At 46.2% G+C, this 23,004-nt stretch overlaps 1 protein-coding gene across 3 annotated transcripts in view; it reads right to left on the bottom strand.

Moving 5' to 3' along the window:
- Positions 1-273: 273 nt before the first annotated feature.
- LOC125443784 (cyclic nucleotide-gated cation channel beta-1-like) overlaps positions 274-23,004 on the bottom strand; it is a 34,868-nt gene continuing 12,137 nt past the window's right edge. For 2 of the 3 annotated variants that reach the window (XM_048516098.1, XM_048516097.1), the window contains exons 9-19: positions 20,690-20,776; positions 20,138-20,202; positions 17,963-18,085; positions 17,722-17,863; positions 13,974-14,133; positions 11,224-11,321; positions 10,907-10,990; positions 10,275-10,393; positions 5,862-6,008; positions 3,458-3,644; positions 274-2,258 (exon numbers count right to left, since the gene is read on the bottom strand). In XM_048516098.1, the coding sequence (XP_048372055.1) occupies positions 2,052-2,258; positions 3,458-3,644; positions 5,862-6,008; positions 10,275-10,393; positions 10,907-10,990; positions 11,224-11,321; positions 13,974-14,133; positions 17,722-17,863; positions 17,963-18,085; positions 20,138-20,202; positions 20,690-20,776 (1,419 nt within the window). In that variant the 3' untranslated portion in view covers positions 274-2,051. The remainder of the gene's footprint in view (positions 2,259-3,457; positions 3,645-5,861; positions 6,009-10,274; positions 10,394-10,906; positions 10,991-11,223; positions 11,322-13,973; positions 14,134-17,721; positions 17,864-17,962; positions 18,086-20,137; positions 20,203-20,689; positions 20,777-23,004) is intronic. The other variant, XM_048516099.1, reaches the window with a different exon arrangement.

The following is a 23,004-nucleotide window of genomic DNA, read 5'->3' as shown; positions in this document are numbered from 1 at the left end:
GATCCATCAAGTACTACCATGTTTCCCAGAAAATAAGACAGTGTCTTATATTAATTTTTGCTCCCAAAGATGCGCTATGTCTTATTTTCAGGGGATGTCTTATTTTTCCACTCCACAGCTGCATGCTCTGGTGTTCTGTTTGACGGGCATGCTTCCAAACAAAAACTTTGCTACGTCTTACTTTCAGGGGATGCTTTATATTTAGCACTGCAGCAAAATCTCTACTACGTCTTATTCTCCGGGGATGTCTTATTTTCAGGGAAACAGGGTAGAAGCTTCTGGTGGTTCATATAGTTCCACTTTCTCCATTTAATCCTCACAACAATCCTGTGAGGTAGGTTAGACTAAAAGACAATGACTGACCTGTGATCACCCAACAAGCTTCAGGGCCCTAAGGATTTGAATTCACAGGTCTCCCAGATCTTGGCCCAACTCTGTAGTACAGAGGTGTCCAACTCTGGCACTTCAGATGTTCATGGACTGCAATTCCCATCAGCCCCTGCTGGATGGGAATTGTAGTCCATGAACATCCGAAGCACCAGAGTTGGACACCCTGCTCTAGTACCTGTCACTTGCTCAAGATGGGACAAGCTTCTTAAGGGAGGAGCTTCCATAGTCAAAGTATTACTATCAGGTTTGTCCTTGACAGTTCCTAACTGTCTGGGTCTTTTAGAGAACAAAGAGCATGCTTCAGTCTCCTCAGGATGGTAGTCAGCAGGTCTTTTAAATCTTACAAATTAATATTTTTTTCTGCATACTTGGGAAGCACAGTCACCCAAATAAGTGGAGTTCTCTCTGCTTTTTCCATGAGTGCCTCCATTTCATGGCCCTGCCCCCTGCTTTCTGGTCCTCATCAGAATCAGATCTGTGTGGCACTTCTACACACAGTAATCACCGGGCGGGACTCACAGTTCTAAGATGACTGCAAGTCCCCATGGAAAGCTTGTATAAAACGTAGCAGGTAGTTTGATTCTTAGTCTTTAAGGGGACTCTAGATTTCTTCTTACTTCTGCTCCCATGGAAGGCCTATCAGCTGATCATCGCTGACTTGAAGAAAATATCTTGCTTAACAAAGGATCATCACCCTGCTACTTGAGTGACACCGGCATTAGTGAAAAGGCAGGCATTTTGTCAGAAGGAATAACATTTTCTTCCAGTTCACAGAGTGCTCTGAACACTGAAGTCATCCTCCTCTGTTTGCATAAACTCTAAGACTGCAATCCTAAGAACCCTTTCCTGGGAATAAGTCGATGGGAATTACTTCTAAGGTCCCTTCCGCACATGCAGAATAATGCACTTTCAATCCACTTTCACAATTGTTTGCAAGTGGATTTTGCTATTCTGCAAAGTGGATTGAAAGTGCATTATTCTGCATGTGCGGAAAGAGCCTGAGCAAACCCGCTCAGGATTGCTCTCGTAAGATTTTATGGCTTCTGTTAGTTAAACCAGTGAATTCACACCCAGGAAACGTCCATTCATATTGCTGATGCAGACGTGCTAAGCATCACTGCTCTCACTGAACTGCCCGTAGACATGTTTTGAGGTTTGAGGGAGATCCTCACCTCCATCCAAGAGGCTTGAACAAAAGCCCTGACCAGGGTAGCCTAGGATAGCCCGATCTCATCAGCTTTCAGCAGTTTGGAAGGGTTGACCCTAACTGCTATTTGGACCGGAGATCACCAAGGAATTCCAGGGTTGCTATGCAGAATCAGGCAGTGACAAAGCACCCCTGAATCTCTCTGGACTCAAAAATTCCATGGGATTTCCATAAGTGAGCTGCAACATGACTGGGGGCGGGGGGGAGGAAAAAGCAAAACCATGAAAAAAGTTATTTTACATAAATAATTGTGATTTGCAATCTGAAGAGTACTACATTTTCTGTACACCTACAATTTTACACCTGGAATAATATTTCCAGTTACAATGCAAACCTATTGCGATGATCTATAGTCGGTGGAAGCGGCTAAATTTTTCTGTTTGGTTTCTGGCTTGCAGTTCATGGCAGCAGTGGAATTCTACGGGGTCCGGCGTTCTCATTTATAGGGCAGCTTCTACTTGTTGTTTTCTTCTTTGACTTCATTTTCTACAGAGAGCGTCTGTTGATCATCCCCAGGTGCCGGAGTCACACGAATGAGAACGGAGGGGACAGGAGACATCACCGCAGCCTTCTCACTTCTGAGATCATCTGATTTCCTTGAACCAGCTGGTGAACTATGACTGGCCGGTGATTTTGGTGCGATGGGAGAGGAACTGGCAGCCTGGAAGACGAAGGCAGGATGTTGGCACTGATAGGAGCCTGGGGCAGTATACATTCTCTAGGAAAACAGGTCCTGGGATTGGGGAGCGGAGATTCAGCTGACAAAGCTGTAGAAGACTTTCTCCTGAAACCTGGCGTGTGGGATTCTTTAGCAGCGGTGTCAAACATGCAGCTGGGGGCTTATGAGGTTATGAGCCACTGAGGTAACCCCCCCCCTTTTGATCTCACCTGGCAAGCCAACTGTGAGCTCACCAATCCAGGTAGAAAAGTTTGGATTTATATCCCCCTTTCTCTCCTGTAGGAGACTCAAAGGGGCTTACAATCTCCTTGCCCTTCCCCCCTCACAACAAACACCCTGTGAGGTGGGTGGGGCTGAGAGAGCTCCAAAAAGCTGTGACTAGCCCAAGGTCACCCAGCTGGCGTGTGTGGGAGTGTACAGGCTAATCTGAATTCCTCAGATAAGCCTCCACAGCTCAAGCGGCAGAGCGGGGAATCAAACCCGGTTCCTCCAGATTAGAATGCACCTGCTCTTAACCACTATGCCACTCCCTGCTCCAGCCAGGTACCCACCCTACCCCACTATGGACTCACCAGTCCAAGCATTCACCCCACCTTGCTCCCAGTCTGTTCTGGTGAGCCTCCCCCCCCCCCCCACGATATTAATCTGGACTAGAGAGCCTGCTGTGCACTCGTCACCGGAGGCAGTCATCACACCCAGTGTTGACCACTTCCCGCAGTGCTGATCTAGGCTGGTGACCTTGCTGTGGACTTGGCAGCTGAGGCAGCCACCCCCCCTCCAGTACTGGCCATTTCCCCCAGTACCAATCTGGGCTGATGAGCCTAATGCAAGCTCTTCCAGATCTTGGTCCAAGATCCCAGAGCGGGTAATTGGTGGGAGACTTAGAGGACCCAAGCTGTGGTGTCACTTCCCACAGAAACACAGAAGTGATGTCAATGCAAAGCTATGACATAATTTCTGGATTTGTGCCAGTAGTGATGTCATGGTACTGAAGCAACACGTCCCCACCCCCCACCCCAATTTCTCCTCCCAGTTTCTCCCCAAGCAAATGGGGCTGTGGAACAGGAGACCTTTCAGACTTAGCCTTGCCCTACTGGAAGCCATTTTGTGGTGCTTACCACTTTCCATTCTCAAAACTCGAAATGTGAGGGGGGAATCAGCATGCATCACATTGTGTGTACCTGCAACGCCTTCAGTTCTTTCAGTTTCCATCGGATGTGAGCCAACCGTCCCTTGCCCCCCATCTTTCCTGCTGCCATGAGGGCTGCTTGAAAGAGTCTTGGAGTCCCAGCTTTTGGAGGAATGATCAGCACGTCTTTTAGCATCCCTTTTTCTTCTTTGGGTTTACTGTTATTCTTCAGCATTCGCCTAGTACAGAAAGGAAAATCAGTCACGTCCGCAAGTATTTAAGCATCCAAGCACCTGTCAAATCACTGTGAGAGTCTGACGACACAATATGTTTTTTGGTGAGGTGGCTCCTTCAGCCGTACAGCAGCTGCAAGGAATGGCAGTTTAAAAACAGGGGTAGCCAATGGTGGGATTCAAATAATTTTACAACTGGTTTGTCGAAGGCTTTCATGGCCGGATTCAGCTAGTTGTGGTGGGTTTTCTGGGCTGTGTGGCTGTGGTCTGGTGGATCTTGTTCCTCGTGTTTCGCCTGCATCTGAGGGAAGTCTGTGATACACCTCTGAAGATGCCAGCCACAGATGCAGGCGAAATGTTGGCTCTTTCATCCAGCATGGCTCCAAAGTTGGCTCTTTCATCCAGTATGAACTATGGATGATTGACTGTTTTCCATTAGCTGAGGTGAGTTACAATTGGTTGTTTACAAGCACCATTTTAGCAACCTGTTCTGCCGAAGTGGTGCGAACCTGCTGAATCCCACCACTGGGTAGCCCAATTCAGTTCACAGCTTCTGGGGTGGGGCCAACAGTATAAAGCTGGAGCCGGTCAGCCTGACTGCTCAGTTCGATCCTGGGGTCAGCATGGCTTGGTTTGAGCTTCAAACTGCAGCCTCAAGGCCTGCAATTTAAAGTTGGACCCAGCCAATCTGAGCCCAGAATTGAACAGACCTGCCCTGCTCCGAGCTCCATGTGGAGATATTCCCTTGGTTTACAAGCATTATTTCTTGGCGATGGGCTAAGGGGAGAATGCTTTTGAAATCAGCAATCATATGGCACACAAAATTTACTTCTGTGGTATTCTGCATGTTTATTAATCTGTATTGACTGGCCTTGCTAATCTAGCTGTGTATAAGTATTGCCTATTATTCCGAGGCAAAAAGATGTAAATAGCCATAGCATTTCAGTGTGGTTCCTCTCATCGCTGCAGTGGTTCTAGCTCTCAGTCTGCTTCACGGATTGGATAATGGCAAAGGGAAGTGAAAGCTTTGCTTGGGCAGAGGGCTCTTTACTCCTAATGATTTGGAAAAGCAGGAGATTGGAGCTAGAGGAAGAATGTGCCCTGTTGGTGGAGGGGATCTGAAGAAACAAACAAATGGTCTTTGGGAGCAGTAAGCAGCCTTGCACCATTGGAAAAACCAATCTACTGCCAGCATCAGACTTCAAATACCAGGAGAGCAAGCATGCTATAGTCCTGTGATGGCGGACCTTTTCAAGACCGAGTGCCCAAATTGCAACTCAAAACTCACTTATTTATCGCAAAGTGCCAACCTGACAATCTAACCTGAATACTGAGGTTTTAATAAAAAAAAAAACGGTTTGCTCCAAGGTGCTTGTTACTCGGGAGTGAGCTTGGTGAAGCAACCGTGCAACGCTTCGAATGGGTGAATCATGACCCTAGGAGGGTTTACTCAGAAGCAAGGCCAGCCTAGAAGAGAAGTTGATTTATGGCTACCAATCTTGATCCTCTTTGATCTGAGATTGCAAATGCCTTAACAGACCAGGTGATCGGGAGCAACAGCTGCAGAAGGCCATTGCTTTCACATCCTGCATGTGAGCTCCCAAAGGCATCTGGTGGGCCACTGTGAGTAGCAGAGGGCTGGACTAGTTGGACTCTGGTCTGATCCAGCTGGCCTGTTCTTATGTTCTTATGTTCTTAGATGTGTGTGGGGTGTGTGTGTGTGATTTTCCGCTCCCCCTACATGACTCACTCTGTGCGTGCGTGCACACAGAGAGGGCTCTGAGTGCCACCTCTGGCATGCGTGCCATAGGTTCGCCACCACTGCTATAGTCTTCAGAGTGTTGAACTAGGCTCTGGGAGACCCAGATTCAAATCCCTACTCTACCATGGAAGCTGACTGACTGATTTTAGGCCACTCACACCCATAAGCCTAATTTATTTCAAAATGTTGTTGTGAGGATAAAATGAGGACGGGAAGATGATGCTGTAAACTGCTTCAGGTCCCAAAAGGAGAAAACGTGGCATATAAACATCCAAATAAAAAAATAAAAATCAATAGATGCTAGTCTGGGACACATTTCACAAACAACTTGAAACTGTGGCTTGAATGCTAACAACATGAGATTTCCATAGAACAGACTTACTAACACAGGAGACATTGTCCTGTCAAAGGCAACTGGATTCTCTACATCAAACAAACCCATAGCACCTGGGCATCCCTACCTGGCCTTCTTCCGCAGCAGCTTCTGAGACTCTGGGTAATGCACCAAAATGTCATTCAAATCTTTCTTGTCCAAAATGAAAAGATTCGTAAATCCATGAGCCACAACATTGGCTGTGCGGCGATTTCCACCTCCTACAGCCAGCAAGCTGATAAAAAGAACAAACAAATCCACCTGAGGATGCTACAGGACGAAATCTGATCTATCACAGGTTCAATGACATCACAGCATTTTTCAGCAACACAGCAAATCTCAGCATCCAAGTTCAATAATCTGTAACTCATTAGTGAGACTGCATTCCCGGGCTCCTTCCAATCATTTGCAAATGGATTATCCTGTGGAGACAAGCCAATCCAGTGGCAAAGGATTGCTATAGCACTGTGGTGGTGAACCTATGGCACTCCAGATGTTCATGAACTACAATTCCCATCAGCCCCTGCCAGCATGGCCAATTGAACATCAGGAGTGCCATAGGTTCGCCACCACTGCACAATAATAGTGAGCCAATGATGGTCGATTCCCCACTCACGATTAGATGCGTGCTCATCACAGAAAATATCCAGGTTTCCAGCAGAACTCCCCACTACACCAGCGCCGAAAATGGATTGACCCCATCTCTGCTGCTGTTCCCCCAACCCCCCTCAGCGAGCGTTATTTCAGAACCTGGAAGAAAGTAGACCTTTTGAAAAAACGTGTGCTGAATGTGGAGCGGTGGGGAATTTCGGGGGCGAATCTAGTTTAGTTTTTCCTGCTGCTGGTAGTGACGTGGAGCCTTTCGTCCAATCAGGAAGCTGTGGGCTGTGCGCGATGCACGCGCAGCCCTTTTAAAAAAATTCGCGGAGCAAAGATCCACGTCTAAACGAAACAACATGGGGCCAGTTTGAATGCTTCACTGAGTAAAAGGCATTACAATGAAACGCTAAACGTCATATCCACGTATCCACAACCACGTTTGATCCACTGACAGTGGGTACTCCTGCCTGGCTGCTGCGTTGCTGCCACTTATGGGGCAAAAGCTGCGGTGGGGACCTTGAAATCATGCTCCAAAGGCACGTGCTCAAACCTACCCAGTTTGTATCTAGTTTCATTTTTGAAGTGGGGAATCGACTGATGTGTGGAGGCACCCAAAGTTGGCTCTTTCATCCAGTATGAACTATGGATGATTGACTCTTTTCCATTAGCTGAGGTGGTGTTAATGAGAAGCAGTTTCAACCCAGAAAGGTCCATGAGATGTCAGTCAAGGACCTTTTGATTAGGAAAGGTCCTTGGAACGGGCTTCAGGTCTGATCAGCCTTCCCTGGTTCCAGTCTGTCCCTCTGTCCTTCTAGTATCTCCTCCTAACACCACACTCTTCTGATGGCAAGCTCTCTCCTTCTCTTGCAGAGGCTACTGAAGTAGATTTTGAGCTACTGATAACGACTCCAGCAGAATTATGTTTTCTCTAGTGTCAGCCAACCAACCAACCAACACGCTCCTTGTTCCCAAATCCTTATTAAATCATGGTATGTTTATGAAGCCAGCATTGTTCCTGGTATGCTGGTAGCCACAATGACTGGATTTTTGTTTCTGTTTTTTGCCATCAAAACACAGCTAACGTAGGGCAACCCCATAGGACTTTCAAGGCAGGAAGTGTTCAGAGGTGGTTTCCCACTGCCTGTCTCTGCATCTCATCCCTAGTAGTCCTTAGAGGTCTCCCACCTCAAAAACTTGCCAGGGCCAACCCTGTTTATCTCTCGAGATCTGATAAGATCAGACTAGCCTGGGCCATCCATGTCAGAGTGTAACTGGAAATATGTGACAACAAATAAAGGGGTTTCCTCTATTGTACTTCACACTTGTAATATCTATGGTTACTACTGTTAGAGAACACTGTACTATTGGAAGACTGGAGAAATACTGCCCTAAAGGCAACGTGCTAATAGGGAGGGGGCTGCTGGATTGTTGCGTAAAAAAGTATCTCAGATTTGTGCCAGGTACATGAATCCTGTCAGTCTGGAATACTCCTAAAAGGGTGTGTTTACTGTGTGTTATTTCTTTTTAAAAAGTGGTTGATGCAAGCTCATCTTGTGTAGATTTTTACAAGAAGTGTGGACTGTTTAGCCAATAGAGTTTTTCTGCCTTCCCGCATAATTAAAGCCTTTTTCAGTTGAAGGAAAATAATCCATTCTCATTTTAGATAATACATAAGCCACAGTACAGGATGGCCCATTAATCCTCTGAGTTCAACTCTTCTCCTCCCTGATGTCACACCAGAGTGCTCCCCATGAACTGCCAATGTGATTTACTGCTTACGTGCCACCCAAGGGCTCTGACCTGGATGGCCCACGCTAGCCCAGGAAGCTTAGCAAGGTCAGCTCTGGTCAGTATTTGGATGGGAGATGACCAAGGATTGCCAGGGTCGCTATTGTCAGGTTCTATGACTGAAGTCAATAAGGGACTCTGGAATCTTGATCAGAATTCTTTATTAATAACAACAGCACGTACCTGGCTTTGTGAAAGCCAGTTCTGACCACGCTTGCAGTTGCCCCTGTTTTTATCCCCACGCAGCAACCACACACACACACACACCCCTTTTTCCATGAAATGTGAGAAAGACACAGCAGAAATAAAGAGCTGTTGGGGAGGAAAGCATCCCCAAGGTCTGAGCAGCAGTAGACCAGCCACCTGCCACCCACTTCGGAGTTGGTGCCAGGGTCATTCCTAGTTATCTATAGTTGCAAGCATCAAAGGAAATGAAAGGAAGGGAAAGGTCCATTAACATAGGAGAGGGGAGCCCCTTTTCTGGAGTAGATGTGAATGCCCTCACCTGCGTCTGCATAGCTGTCAGGATGTGCTTTCTCCTTTCATCAAAGGATGAACATATAAGCCACCCACCCCCTCCCACACACAAATACATTTTTTTTGTTAAATTAGAATTGAAGTTGGAAGGCCCGACAGAGCACTACTGGCTCTGCCAGCTAATCCTTATTATTAATTATTATTAGACTGACATTCCACTCATTATCTTGAGCTGATGTTCTGAGTTCCTGATGCCTATTATCTCCATTTTGTTAACTGTTTTAATCTGTATATTTGCAATATCTGTAAATTTTATGATTTTAATTCTTTTGGATCTTGCTGGTCAATGACCATAAATAAACTATGATGATGATGAATTGCAGTAATGCAGGATGTTTACTGCAGCAGTTCCTTGTCAATTTCCTCCTACAAAACCAAGTTCTCTGGTCAATTTCACTTGTGCCTAACTGCAGACATAGTGTATCTTCACCTTAACCTTACATTGCTAATTCAAGATGAAATTCACAAAACTGATCCAATGGACCTGGCTTCTGTCTGTGCCCCAGTTACATTGCTAATGGGATATGCTAATGGGATTTTTAAAAAATTCCTTTTGAAAACAGAAAGGGAAGGGAGGGAGAAAATGGATGCTGGGTGATTACATGGGGGTATGAATAAGGGCCAGGTGTTTAGTGAGGCAGATAAATAAAAACTATTTCAATAGAATCACACTCTAAAGGGAAGCTGGTTTGAAAATGGATTTTTTTAAAAAAAATCACGGTTTAGGCGCTCAGGAAAACAATGGAGGAAAAATGAAAGGAAACAGTTTCTGTAACCAGAGGAAAAAATGTGAGGAATTCAAAGAAAAAGTTGTAGCATATGTGTTGTATATGTTGTTTAGAATATTGTTAGCCACCCTGAGCCTTGCAATTGGGGCTGGAAATCGCAGGATATTAAAGAAAATAAAGCACTTGGTGGCAAGATATGTTGTAAACAATTTGTGTGGAAATGGCCCTGAGCCAGCGTGATGTAGTAGTTAAGAGCAGGTGGATTCTACTCTGGAGAACCGGGTTTGATTCCCCATTCCTCCACCTGAGGGGCAGAAACTTATCTGGTGAACCAGATGTGCTTCCACACTCTTACATTCCTGCTGAGTGACCTTGGGCTAGTCACGGTTCTTCTGAACTCTCTCAGCCCCACCTACCTCACAAGGTGTCTGTTGTGGGGAGAGGAAGGGGAAGGCGCTTGTAAGCCACCTTGAGTCTCCTTACAGGAAAGAAAGGTGGGATATAAATCAAAACAACAACTACTACTACTACCCCTCTTCCTCCTCCTCCTCCTTCCTCTTCCTCTTCCTCTTCTTCTGTCTCAGAGTTGCCAAGAGTAACCTTCTAGACCCCTCACATTTGATCCAAATATTATGTGAATACAAACCATATAATTTGCCAAGCTTTCTGGGCCCTTCCTGGCAACTTCCCTTAGCCTAAACTACCCCACAGAGTTGTTGCAAAAGTCAAATGGAGGAAGGGACTATGACAAATCTCAGCTTCAGTAGTAACGCCTTTTTAAATCCGAAGGAAAGGAGTGTCTAAAACATTTCACATTGTATGAACAAACATATGTATGTTTGTCTGACCTTATTTCTCCAAATACTGATCCAGCTTTCAAGGTCACAAGGATCGTCTTCCCATCAGGTCCTCCCAATACCTGGACTTGTCCAGCTTGAATGATGTACATCTCTCGGCCAATTTCTCCCTGAAACCAATGCATACATTGAGAATGCTGGGGAGAAGAATTAGGACTAATAAAAGGAAACATTTCTTCACGCAACACGTGGTTGGTGTTTGGAATATGCTGCCACAGGAGGGGGTGATGGCCACTAAGCTGGATAGCTTTAAAAGGGGCTTGGACAGATTTATGGAGGAGAAGTTGATCTATGGCTACCAATCTTGATCCTCCTTGATCTGAGATTGCAAATGCCTTAGCAGACCAGGTGCTTGGGAGCAGCAGCAGCAGCAGCAGCAGGCCATTGCTTTCACATCCTGCATGTGAGCTCCCAAAGGCACCTGGTGGGCCACTGCAAGTAGCAGAGTGCTGGGCTAGATGGACTCTGTTCTGATCCAGCAGGCTCTTTCTTATGTTCTTATGTTCTTAGAGTGTGATTATGCAGCCCAGTGGGTCATTCTGCCCTCCAAGCTGGTTTTCAGTGTGGCTCAATTTACATTCATCAGATCATTTCATTCCTTGAACATGCGTGGGGTTTATTACCTTCTTGCATACGTAGTCATTTGGCAAGTAAACAACAGATCTGAGCCTCTTTAACATGTCAAAAATCATTTGTCGGTCACAACCCTAAATCAAAAGAAAGGAGCAATTATTTGTCTTATACAAACATTATCAGGATTTATGCAGTATTGGGATTCAAACAATTTAACAACCGGTGCTGGTGGTGGGATTCAAATAATTTAACAACTGGTTGTTTACAAGCACCATTTTAACAACTGGTTCTGCCGAAGTGGTGCGAACTGGTTGAATCCCACCACTGGATTTATGTAGTTTGAGGCCAGAGGAAACAGACAGGGTACCTGAAAGAGTGGCACCTTGCTCACTATATCATAGTTCACGTCGACAGCGATGTCCAGCCGCATCATTTCCGGCAATTGCCTCAGCAGCTCTGACTCGTCTGTAGAACAAAACATTGAACAAAAGATTCATCTGCTCTGAAAAACGCATTGGTGGAGACTGAGGTAATGAATTCTGCATTTATGGCAGAGAAATCTGCAAAAGTCATCCCCATGTTATCATAAGCAGCTTCTGCAAAGGATCTGAAGTCAAATCCTCGCAGACTGCAAAATCTGGGGTGTCATTGTCTTAAAAAGGAAGTATCTCCAAGCAAGCTTTCTGATGACTGAGATCCACAGTTTCAATTTTTGAAACATACCCAAGCAAATGTATAGCTCTTATAGCATTTTCATGCATGATGCTAGAAAAAAAAGTAAAGTAGTCCACTGTGTTATTACTCACACATCGCATTACTCGCATCATGACGTTTACTAGGTAGGCTATGTTTGCGGGGTGGTTTGGTACTGCCTTCCCCAGTCATTTACACTTACCACAAGAAAGCTATGTGCTATAACAAGTGTTAAATTCATGCTGGTTAGAACAAACCACAAAGTTTTAGAAAATGGCTTCCTTCTGCCCGCCTTCTGCCCGCCTACACTGACAACACTCACACAAAAGCAGACGGGTTTTCATTCCCTGGCAGCTTTTGGGTTATGTGTGAAAATGGGCTTATCCAGAGTCTGTCTTGGGAGCAAACGTTATTGTATTCATTTAAAATGTTTATATGTCTCCTTATCTCTTTGGAATCATGGAGGCTAACCAGAAACAAGCCGCAAGGACCCAAAACATAAGAACAAGATGGAAACAACACACAGATTCAAAATGCAACCAAATCTGCCCGAACAGCTTCTCCTGTGAAATAAAACTGTCTTTCACTCCTTAAACAGGCCTTTCCGCACAGACACTTTAACACTTTTTGAGGCAGAAAAGAAAATGTTTCCTCTGTGGAGTTTCACATTGTTTTTATCCCAAAATGATTCATTTTCAGCCTCAGAACACTTAAAACCCTCAGAACCCTTTTAAAATGATTCTCTGGCTGAAATGTTTTGAAAACAGCTTCATTTGCCTGTGCATTTTTCCCACGCCTCTGCCTTCCCTTCACAGCAGCATCCTACTGTGAAGCACTGAAGCAGTGATTCCACACAATGAACTCAAAATAAAAGGCAAACATCACAAAATGGAATTGTTTGGAGGGGGCGAGTGTGGACATAAATTGTTGTAAAGGGTGGTGGATTGAAAACATTTTAGAAGCATTTTTGTGGATTTGTGCAAAAAGGTAGAGGGAGGGAAGGCACCCTCCATGTTTATTCTAGTCATTCAGAGAACTGGAGGTATTACAGAGGCAGGCTGTGACTCCACTGTTGTACACTTGTGCTCTCCCAGGATTTCCAAATATCTTCCCAATCCTTATTTTAAAACATATGATTAGAGGGGTTTTTAATGGTTTTGTTGATTTTAAATATGTTATGCTGTTCTTATGATTTTTGTCGTGTATTATTTTACAAGCTACCTTCAGCATGTTCTCTGGACAGATGATATATACATTTTCTAAATGAATATCTCCCTTTTCCTAAAAGATCAACGTCACGGAGCAACATACAGATAAAAATATACACATATGATACTTAACACTTTTTACAAAGAGCCATTAAGAATGGAAAAGGCTCTATTAGCCCACACTTTCAGGGATTTCACCTTGAAACTTAGGGCAGCCAGGAAAAAGTCACTTTAGGCATAACTAAGCCTTTCAAAGAGGCTCCTATCAGGCAGCACCTCCAGGTTTCTCCCCTCAAGAGCTGACACAGCCAAGGAGGGGGAGAGTGCCTTTCTTTAGGCTAGCACCCAGACAAAGCCTTTGAAAAACAGTTCTTTTGAGTCCAGCTATGTTAGTCAGGTCTTCAGGGTAAATTGATCACAAAGCAGTCAGCTCTGCTGTGTGATCCCCCAGGCAGATAAGGCATAGAGAATGGGCATTTACCATTTTGAAGGTACAGTTGGCATGATCCTGAAGAGGCATTTTGAGTCATAACACTAAAATGGAAATCCAGAAACATTTCTTCTTTTCATGTAGTTTATTCTTCACTAGAATAACTACTAATGAGAGAACTAATTTGCAGCCTCAAGAATGAGGTGAGGGAAAAAAACACAGAATAGCAATGGAGATCCTCTTTGCAGTGACAAAAAGAGAATGGATGGAGTCCCACCTCCTGATCATGTGATTATATTGGTGGGAAAGCGCCAGAAGGAAGAGAGACTCTTTGAGTCTATTAGAAAGCTTTGGGAACCTTTTCCACAGCTGCCCTGCACTCATGCAGTTCCAGTGTGGGACTACATAGAAGCCCCAACAAACAAAAGGTCATGAAAGTGGGCCACAGCAAAGCAGGCCACACTCAAAGATGACATACGGTAGTCAGCAGGTTTTCATCTAAAGAGAATAGTAGGTGAGTGGCCACATTTAGGCTCCTTCCGCACATGCAGAATAATGAACTTCAAACTGCTTTCAGTGCTCTTTGAAGCTGTGCAGAATAGCAAAATCCTTTTGCAAACAGTTGTGAAAGTGGTTTGAAAACGCATTATTCTGCATGTGCGGAAGGGGCCCTAGAAAGACAGACAATTGTGCAAAGTCACAGTTGTGCAAAGCACATAGCCAAACATTATGAAATAGTCTGAAGTACCCCAGTGGAAGATAATAAAAATAGTAGGTTCGGCTTACCCAGCATGCCTTGAGAGTGCCAAGTATATTCATACCACTTTTTGACCCTATTCTGGACAGAGCGGGGAATTTTGTAGAAAGCCATATACTTCACTGTGCTATCCATGCAGTTCCGATAGTATGTTTGTCCAGCAGTGGCAGCACCCACGACATCTCGCATCTGTGATCAAGATGAGAAAGCACAAACCCATGGGATCCTTTTATTTAGTATGGCCTACTCCTGTGAGCTAGCTAACAGGAATTAAACCAACTTTAACATGGCCCAGAACTAGTGAATCTACTGAAGTTTCCAGGTTCAATCTCCAACATGCTCAGTTAACAAGACAGGTAGGAGGTGGTGTGGAACACCTCTAGCAGAGACCCCAGAGAGACATGGCCAGTCAGAGTAGATCTGAAATCAACTGCCCAATGACCTGACTCAGTAAAACATAACTTCTTGTGTTGAAAGAAATAAACACACTATGATACATCACATGCAGCATGTACTGTAGCAAAAGATATTATCATCTTTTTCCCCTTCCCTGATCAATGACCCTTTTGACATCACCAATTTCTTTCCCATTTGACAACCCACCATCAATCATCCATGGTCGATGTCATTCCTTCAGTACTGAAGCAAACCCTAGAAGAAGTGTGTGCCTGACAGAGTTTTTAGCCCTGTTAAGACTAGAAGGGGGTTGTTGCATGTATTGTTGGAGGGAAGAGAAACTGAAGCATGTCTAAAAGATGGCTATTCCTTTGGTGGGAATGAGACCATATCAAATTTTTTCCTTCCCATTTGACAGTTTGCCGTGTTTTTTTTTTTAAAAAAAACATGAATGTTGAATACTTACAAACAGATATACAAAAACTATTTAATTAAAAAGCATGGGCTTTTCTTAGCAGATATTCTTAGCTTATATTCAATTCAGCAACCCCTGAAACTACATTCAAACAGCTGGGGTTCAATGGTTCCCTTGAGCAAGGAGTCTTCCCGGATGGGTTGAAGGAGGCAGTGGTCCACCCACTCTTAAAAAGACCATCGTTAGATCCAGGAGATCTGGCCAATTACCGCCCCGTTTCGAATCTTTCGTTTCTGGGGAAGGTAATTGAGAGAGTGGTGTTGGAGCAGCTTCAAGGCTTTCTGGATGACGCATCGGCTTTTGACCCCTTCCAGTCCGGCTTCCGTGCTGGGCATGGGACGGAGACTGTTCTCGTCACCGTCACAGACACGCTCCGTATTCAGCTTGACCGAGGCGGATCGGGCGCTGCTGGTGTTGTTAGATCGCACCGCAGCGTTTGATGTGGTCGATCACGCCCCTTTGGCCCACCGCCTGGCCGCCTCCGGAGTGCGGGGCACTGTCCTTCAATGGATAACCTCGTTTCTCCGGGGCCGGAATCAGCAAGTGAGGTGCGGGGACCAGGCCTCCCGGAAGTGCCCGCTTCAGTGCGGCGTACCCCAGGGGGCGTTACTGTCCCCGCTGTTATTTAATATCTATATGCGACCCCTTGCTCAGCTGGTACGGAGTTTTGGGCTGATTTGCCATCAGTACGCTGATGACACGCAGCTCATTCTGTTGATGGAGGGGGGAGCAGCCGCCGCCCCTGCAGCTCTACAGCACTGTTTGGAGGCGGTCGCTGGTTGGTTGCGACAGAGCAGGTTAAAACTGAACCCATCGAAGACGGAGATCCTCTGGCTTGGCCGCGAGGGGGGACGGGACTTTCCAGCCGCCGGTGTGGGAGGGGGTCACATTGGCGCCGACCCCCTCCGTCCGCAGCCTGGGGGTCCACCTGGATTTGTCTCTTTCAATGGAGACCCAGGTGGCCCATACAACCCGGGCTGCCTTTTTCCATCTCCGCCAAGCCCGGCGGCTGGCTCCCTTCCTCTCCCGAACGGACTTAGCCTCAGTGATCCATGCAACGGTCATCTCCAGATTAGACTATTGTAACTCGCTCTACGCGGGCCTTCCCTTGCGTTTGATCCGGAGATTGAAACTGGTCCAGCATGCAGTGGCACGTTTGCTGACAGGTAGCGCCACCTGGGAACACATCCAGCCTATACTACGTCAGCTGCACTGGCTTCCAGTGGAGTTCCGGATCATCTTCAAGGTGCTGGTGTTGACCTTTAAGGCCATACGCGGCCTGGGACCATCGTATCTTCGAGACCGCATCACCCCATATGTCCCTGTACGGCCTCTCCGATCGGCGGAGGCCAATCTACTGGTGGTCCCTGGCCCTGCGGTGATGCGGCTGGCCTCCACATGGGCCAGGGCCTTTATGGCTCTGGCCCCAGCCTGGTGGAACGCTCTCCCCCCAGCTGTCCGGGCCTTGCGGGACCTTGGGGAGTTCCGCAGGGCCTGTAAGACGGAGCTGTTCCGCCGGGCCTTTGGAGGATCCAGCCGCTAATTGTGCCCCCTTTCTTGGCCCCCGACACCTGGGCCGCCTGTCACCAACTGAGACTCACCATGCCTCCCTTTCTGAGGGGGGAGGGATTTTTATTATTGGAATGTTGGACGCCATTTTAACCCATTGAGCTTTTATATAATTAGAATTACAGTTTTGTAAACTTTTATCGCTGCTCTTAATTGTCTACTTGCTTTTATATTGTATCCTTATATATTGTACACCGCCCAGAGCCCTTCGGGGATGGGCAGTATAAAAGTCCAATAAAATAAAATAAAATAATAAATAAGTCATTAAAAAAAAATTCCCCTGATAAGCTTGTCATTACAGGTTTTTCCAAAAATCAACAGTGAAGATGAACACCTCAGAGATATTAGAAGCCCACCATTGCACAGAAAAGGGAGCCATGCTAGAGATGACCCTTGAGCTGGGAGTTGAAGAAAAGAGGTGTAGCTCCAAGGGGTTGGGAGGGGTGTGTGACGCATTGGGCACGTACCCCTATGGTTGTGTGGCGGGGGCGCTCTGGGGCGGGGCGGAGGATGTACCAGTGCACCAGGAGCTTTCCCCCTTTGCTACGCCTCTTTTGAAGAGCACAAAACAACTGATCTGCAGAGCACAGCTTGCTTGTTAAAGCTTTTACCCGTTTCTGTTATATTTTATTTTTCTTTTACAATCCCTGGAATCCGTGCTGGTTCACCTTATCTCAAGCAAAAGTACAGCCATCACTGCCCAGGTCTGTAGCCAAGTCCAAGCCAAACCCCTATGGCAAACCAGTGGCATTGTGGGCCCATTAGGAGACATCTCCAGTGCAGCTGTTGGCTGGGAGTAACTCCGGCTTCATCATTGCTCAAGCCTGCAAGAGAATTCTCTGCTCCCAGTCCCAATCTCCCACCCTTGAGAAATTGAGAAGTGGGGAAAAATGGACTCCATAATGACACTGCAGGAATTGCTCATATTCTCTATGGTCTTTATTACAGAGGCTAGGAACAGTTCCTGGAATGTCACCCAGAAGTGATATATCCTCCCCAAACTCCACCCTGTGCAGGTACTTTGCCTTGCCCAATCTCCTGGCATTTGCTTAAGCAGTTTTGGGAACCATAGAGCAATCTGGGCCTTTGCAACACATCAGCGCTCTCCTTTATGTGCTGCCCCAAGAAAGCAGCCATTCTGGTGGTTTGGCCAGAAAATGTGCTTCACAGCAATTTGGAAAACTTTTTACCATTTAGATGTCTTTAAGTGTGGAAAATTGTTAAAGTGCTTTTACTTTACTACATAAAATAAGCCTGCCAGGAGTAGTTTAACACAGGAAGAAAAAATAGCAGTATCATGTTTGGGAGCAGACGGAGGGTGTTACTTGTCTTCTTACCTGACCAATCATCACCGAGAAAGCAAAGACCCCTGTGAAGTAATTGAGGAGCTGAAAGATGATCTCAAAGAGGGTGTAGGGGTCCGGCAGCCCTCCAATTGTTATTAAGGTCTTGACAGCCCAGTAGTAACAGCGGAGGTAACTTTAAGGACACAAACAGGCCTATGTATGAATGAAGCAACCAAGGTTTTATCTATCCCCGTTCTGATCCCCAATACAACACATAGAAAGTGCTGAGTACCTGTTTCCTTCTCCATCATAGGCCCACGGGGTAGATCCCAATCCATTGATGGATGATGCCCAGTAATACAGGCAAGAGTTTACATGCAAGCTGAATAGCAGGTAGGCCGTGATTCTGATTACTCTGCAAAAAGGGTAAAGAAAGACTATCACAAAAAAAATATTCAATGTGGGTGCTTCTACTTGCAACCAGTAGAAATAGAAACCAATTATTTCTGATGGATGTAAAAGTGCAAACACTGCAGTTTTGTAGGACTGGTATTTAAAAATAAGATATAAACATGGAAAGCACTCAGCTTTCACCAGCAGCGTACTGCCCAAGGGGACGGGGGGTGGGGGTCAAATGACCCTGGGCGCACCAGCGTGGACTGCAAAATCGCACCCACCCACCCCTCCCCCATGCTGACTCTAAAGACGAGCTGTGGTGCCTGTCCAAGCCACCTCCTTCCTTCCCCAGGGCCTCAGGGGCAGGGGGCGGGGGTGGTTCAGTCAGGCACCACAGCAGCATGCTGGCTCCTGGGTCGCCCGCCGTAGCACCCTGCCCCCCATCTTCCTGCAGGCCAGCTTCTGCCCTCCCCAGAGTCTGGGGAGGGCAATACCCTTCCCAGAGTCTGGGGAGGGCAAGAAGCAGCCTACAGGGAGGCAGGGAGCGGCTCGGATGGGCGGCGAAGCAGCAGGCTGGCCCAGCAGTCGGCCTGCCGCTGTGGTGCCCGTTAGAGCCACCCCTGCCCCCGAGTGCACTGCGGGTGGGGGGCTCCCAGAGCAGGCGTTGTCCCGGGCCACCATTTTCCCCCAATACACCTTTGGCTTTCAATCTCTCTCACAGTTCCTCTTAGCTATTTAGAAACAGTGTAGACCACCTCTCCAGAACCTGCTTGAAGTCATTCACAGCTAAAACAGTAAATAAAAACAACTCAAGTCAATAAACTTCCCATTGATAAGTGAACTCATCTATGAAGAACTCCAAAAGAGAATGTCAGCATGCAAAGATCAAGGAAAGGGAAGTTGAGACTGTGGAAATCGCCATAAGTTGCAGCAGCCCGAAAGACCACAAGAAATCCTATAAAAACCAGTGCCAGAGAAAATCGCCAAAAAACAGAACACAGGGGCTATGTTTGAGTGACTGGTTTGTTCTTACTGTTCTTATAATTTGAAAAGAATTTGGCGATTCTTTTCAAAAATTCTGCATTGAACCTGCTACCGTGCAAACACTAAGGGAGCAGAACTATTTTATTTTTCCCGCCCAGTCACCTGATCTCTTCACCTCACCCTCTGATGTCCCCACCTGACGTCATGTCAGTTTTCAACTCTGCTGAGCCGCCGACCGTTGCAGTTCGCCCTTCCCAAAACATTTCCCCAAACACATTTTCTGGTTTTCGACAGAGTGCCATTTCACCTGGGTTAATCAGGAGTGGAGTCCCAAAATGTCCCCGTTTTCTTTTCTGTACATGTGCTGGTTGCTCAGAGCACATAGCTAGGAAGATGTGCAGTTTGGGTCGAACATTAGTGGGCATATTAGTGGGTCTCTCATTTTCCACAAAAATATGAGAACGTGAGTGGGAATGTGATGTGATGCTGTGCCCCATTGTTTTTTGCTGCCACTTGCCACCCTAACCCTAACCTAGGCCCTATCCAGAACTGGAAAGGGGAGGGGCTTTGTTTTCCCACACTCGCTGTGGGTCGACCAATCAGAAGTGCAGCCTTTTTGTGGGCCAGCAATTCAAAAGGCAAGGTGGAGATGTTCATTCAAGCTGCTGCCCAAAAACAATCAGAACTCGGGATGCCAACCAGAACGCGGGACACCGGGGATGTTTGCACATGCGCGGATACACTTGCGGTGTAAATACAAAAGACCCAGGCTTGTGCGAAACAAACTGAAGTATTTTCTCCCGGTCTTCACTCGATTCCTTCACAGAAACAGGCAGCCATGGAAAGAGAGAAATATAGATAAAATAGACCCAGATTGTAAGATACTGATTGTAACCCAGTATAATTGTGCCACACGGAAACATCTATAGACATATTCATCTTCAGTCGAGAGCCTGTTAGAGGGACTAGAGGCCGGGACTAGAGGCCCCTGGGATCCAGGAAACAAATATGGCTTGCTGCTCCTTCCTATAAATGCTGAAACCAAAAATGAGTGTTAGCAGCCAGCCACTGAGGCAGCAGGGCTCACCTGTAAACATAGGCCTTGCTCAGAATAGATTCAAGCCGGTTGTTGAACTCAAAGAAAGCCATATACTGTGAGGAAAAAAAACAGGAGAAAGGATCAGACAGAAGAAAAGCCCTGAGAAGTTGCCAGCATAGGAAACGCTTCACTCCAACACACTTCCTTAATCACTGGTGTCAAGATGGCTTCCTCGGTCTCATATTATCGGCATACTACTACAGCAGTGCCAGTACTTTCTACCTTCTTCCTGTTTGATTGCAAGGTTACTTCTAGGTGGGGCTTGGAGTGCTTCTATAACTACAACTGATCTACAGAGATCAATTCCCTTGGAGAAAATGGCTGCCTTGGAGGAATAGACTCTATGGTATAGCATAGAAGGCAGGAGAAATGGAAGTCCTAGAATGACCTCACATCCTTGCTGACATCTCTTCCCAGGAATCTCCCCCAAATCTCTAGGAATTTCCCAAGCCAGAGTTGGCAATGCCATATGATAACCAATCTCAAAGTGCAACGAAAATGCTACTAGGATTTGGTTCCATGCAGCTCATCCTGACTCACCTTTAAGCAGCGAGGTAAACGCAAGAGGGAATTTATGCCCACTTTGAAGTAGAGGAAATCCAATGGCAGAAGGCAGATGAGGTCCATCTGTAAAGGCACAGAAGACCCCCCCCCCCAATGTCAGTGAGCATATCAGTTGCAAATTATCCCTATGAGTTTGCAATCACAATAATCCTGCAGCTGACAGTAGCAAGTTATTCTGCTCATTGCTTTACATCTGTTCAAGGGCCCATGTGGGGTCCTTTCTGTCACTACCAATGTGGTAGGTTAGTTAACTGGGAGAGCAGAAGACCCAAACCATGACCTCTACTCAACATCACAACCAGCAATTAAATGCATCTTATTAGAGACCAACAATAATGTCACCCAAACGAGGAGCAAATCAGAAGACAAATTTTGGATCCCCACCCCCCTTACACATACACAATTCTTATATTCAGGTGACAAATTAATGTCTGATCTCAACATTTTCCCCCTAGTTCAACAGCACTTTGTTTATAGTTTATTAAATTTTGGAAAGGTTTCTCCTGGCAGCATCTTGTGTAGACTCATTCCTAAATGAATGCAGAGTTCCTACTTTTCTGAGGTAGTTTCATGATCCAAAGCCAGCAAACGGGCTTCAGAAACAGTTCAGGCCTTTAAGTCATGGGGAGGACCGCTCTTTTCGGGCTGTCATTGGTCTGAGAAGGCAAGCTAACTCAACAGAGAGCAGCAGTGATAACTTGAAAGACCTTCTCAGTGGAAACATCCCAAAAAAATCCTGTTCTGCTGAGGGAGAACTTGGAACTGTAGAGGGAGCTCCACCCAACCAATCTGCTCAAAGTGGCCTCTCACAGGAAACAAACTGACAATCTGCCAGTTCCAGAATTGATTAAAACCAAGCGGTATAACTGAATTTAAAAAACCCAATACATTTCAGAAGACAACAACTAATAATAAGCAAATGATATGCAATAATAAACAAAGAATATGAAACTATAAAGAGGACAGCTAATAATGATTCATATAAACTTTATGATATCATGGAGACATGGATGAAGTTTATTCCATTTTTGGAACAATAAGTTCTCGGCTAGTACAAAAATCACATTTATTTTTCCTCTGCTGTGCAGAATTTTATGGCCTTTGTATAAGGTGACCAGATAGTCACCTTTCCAACCCGGGACAGGGAAGCGGCAAACGACAGGGTGGCAAACGGCAAGCCCTAGAAGCCCACGCGCGCGGCCGCAGGAGCAAAAGGCAGCCTTTTGCACGGCGCTCCCCGGTCAGAAACAGGGAAGCACCCCAGAAGGCACTGTGCTGCTGGGGCCATTGTCCGTAATCGGGACAATGGCATAAGCCCAGCGGGACGCGGGACGCGGGACACTCTACGCAAAAGCGTGAGTGTCCCGCGAAAATCGGGACGGATGGTCACCCTACCTTTGTAGTCTCTAAAGTTGCCAGCTCTGGGCTGGGAAATACCTGGAGATTTTGGAGGTGGAGCCTGAGGAGGAAGGACTTCAATAGGATATAATGCCATAGAGTCCACCTTTCAAAGCCACCATTTTGTCCAGGTGAACTGATCTTTATCACCTGGAGATCAGCTGTAATAGTGGGAGATCTCCAGCCACCTCCTGGTTGACAACCCTAGTAATTGCTGTTTGTAGTAAACATTTTAAAATATTTAAAACATGATACTATGGACACTAAGAGCAAAGATCTTGATGGAACTTCCACATAAAAATGAAGTCCATCTTCCGCAACTTCTGGAATTCTTTGAGAGGGTTAGAAAGAGATCTGAATAAGGACCAATCATTACACAGTATATACTTGAACTTCTCCAAAACTTTTGACACTGTCCTTCACAAAAATCTCAGAATAAAAGTAACACACGGCAAGATGAGAGGACATGGCCCTTTGTGAATTAGTAACTGATTAAACACCCGGACTCCTTGTCCAGGAAGAAGAGGAGAGGAGTAAACAAACAGCTCTCACAATGGCATGTTAAATGACTTTTTAACAACACACACAAATTGATGGAAGGAAAAAATGGTAATTTTTTACGTAATTACCAAAAGACAGGTTACCACTGAATGTCAGATGTTAGGATTAACCAGAGGCGTAGCAAGGGGGGAAAGTACCCGGTGCACTAGTTCGTCCTCCACCCCCACCCCGCCCCAGAACACCCACACCACGCCACACCCCCGGAACGCCCCCGGAACACCTCCGGAATGCCCTCGCCACACCCCCACAGGGGCGCACACCTGGTGCGTCGCCCCCCACCCTCTTGGAGCTATGCCTCTGGGATTAACTGTGAAAGAGTTATCACCTTCCTG

Source organism: Sphaerodactylus townsendi, linkage group LG14 (genome assembly GCF_021028975.2).
Source record: "Sphaerodactylus townsendi isolate TG3544 linkage group LG14, MPM_Stown_v2.3, whole genome shotgun sequence".
In the NCBI taxonomy this organism is placed as follows: domain Eukaryota; kingdom Metazoa; phylum Chordata; class Lepidosauria; order Squamata; family Sphaerodactylidae; genus Sphaerodactylus; species Sphaerodactylus townsendi.
Note: the sequence above shows the minus strand (reverse complement) of the source record. Positions and strands in the feature narration are given on the sequence as shown.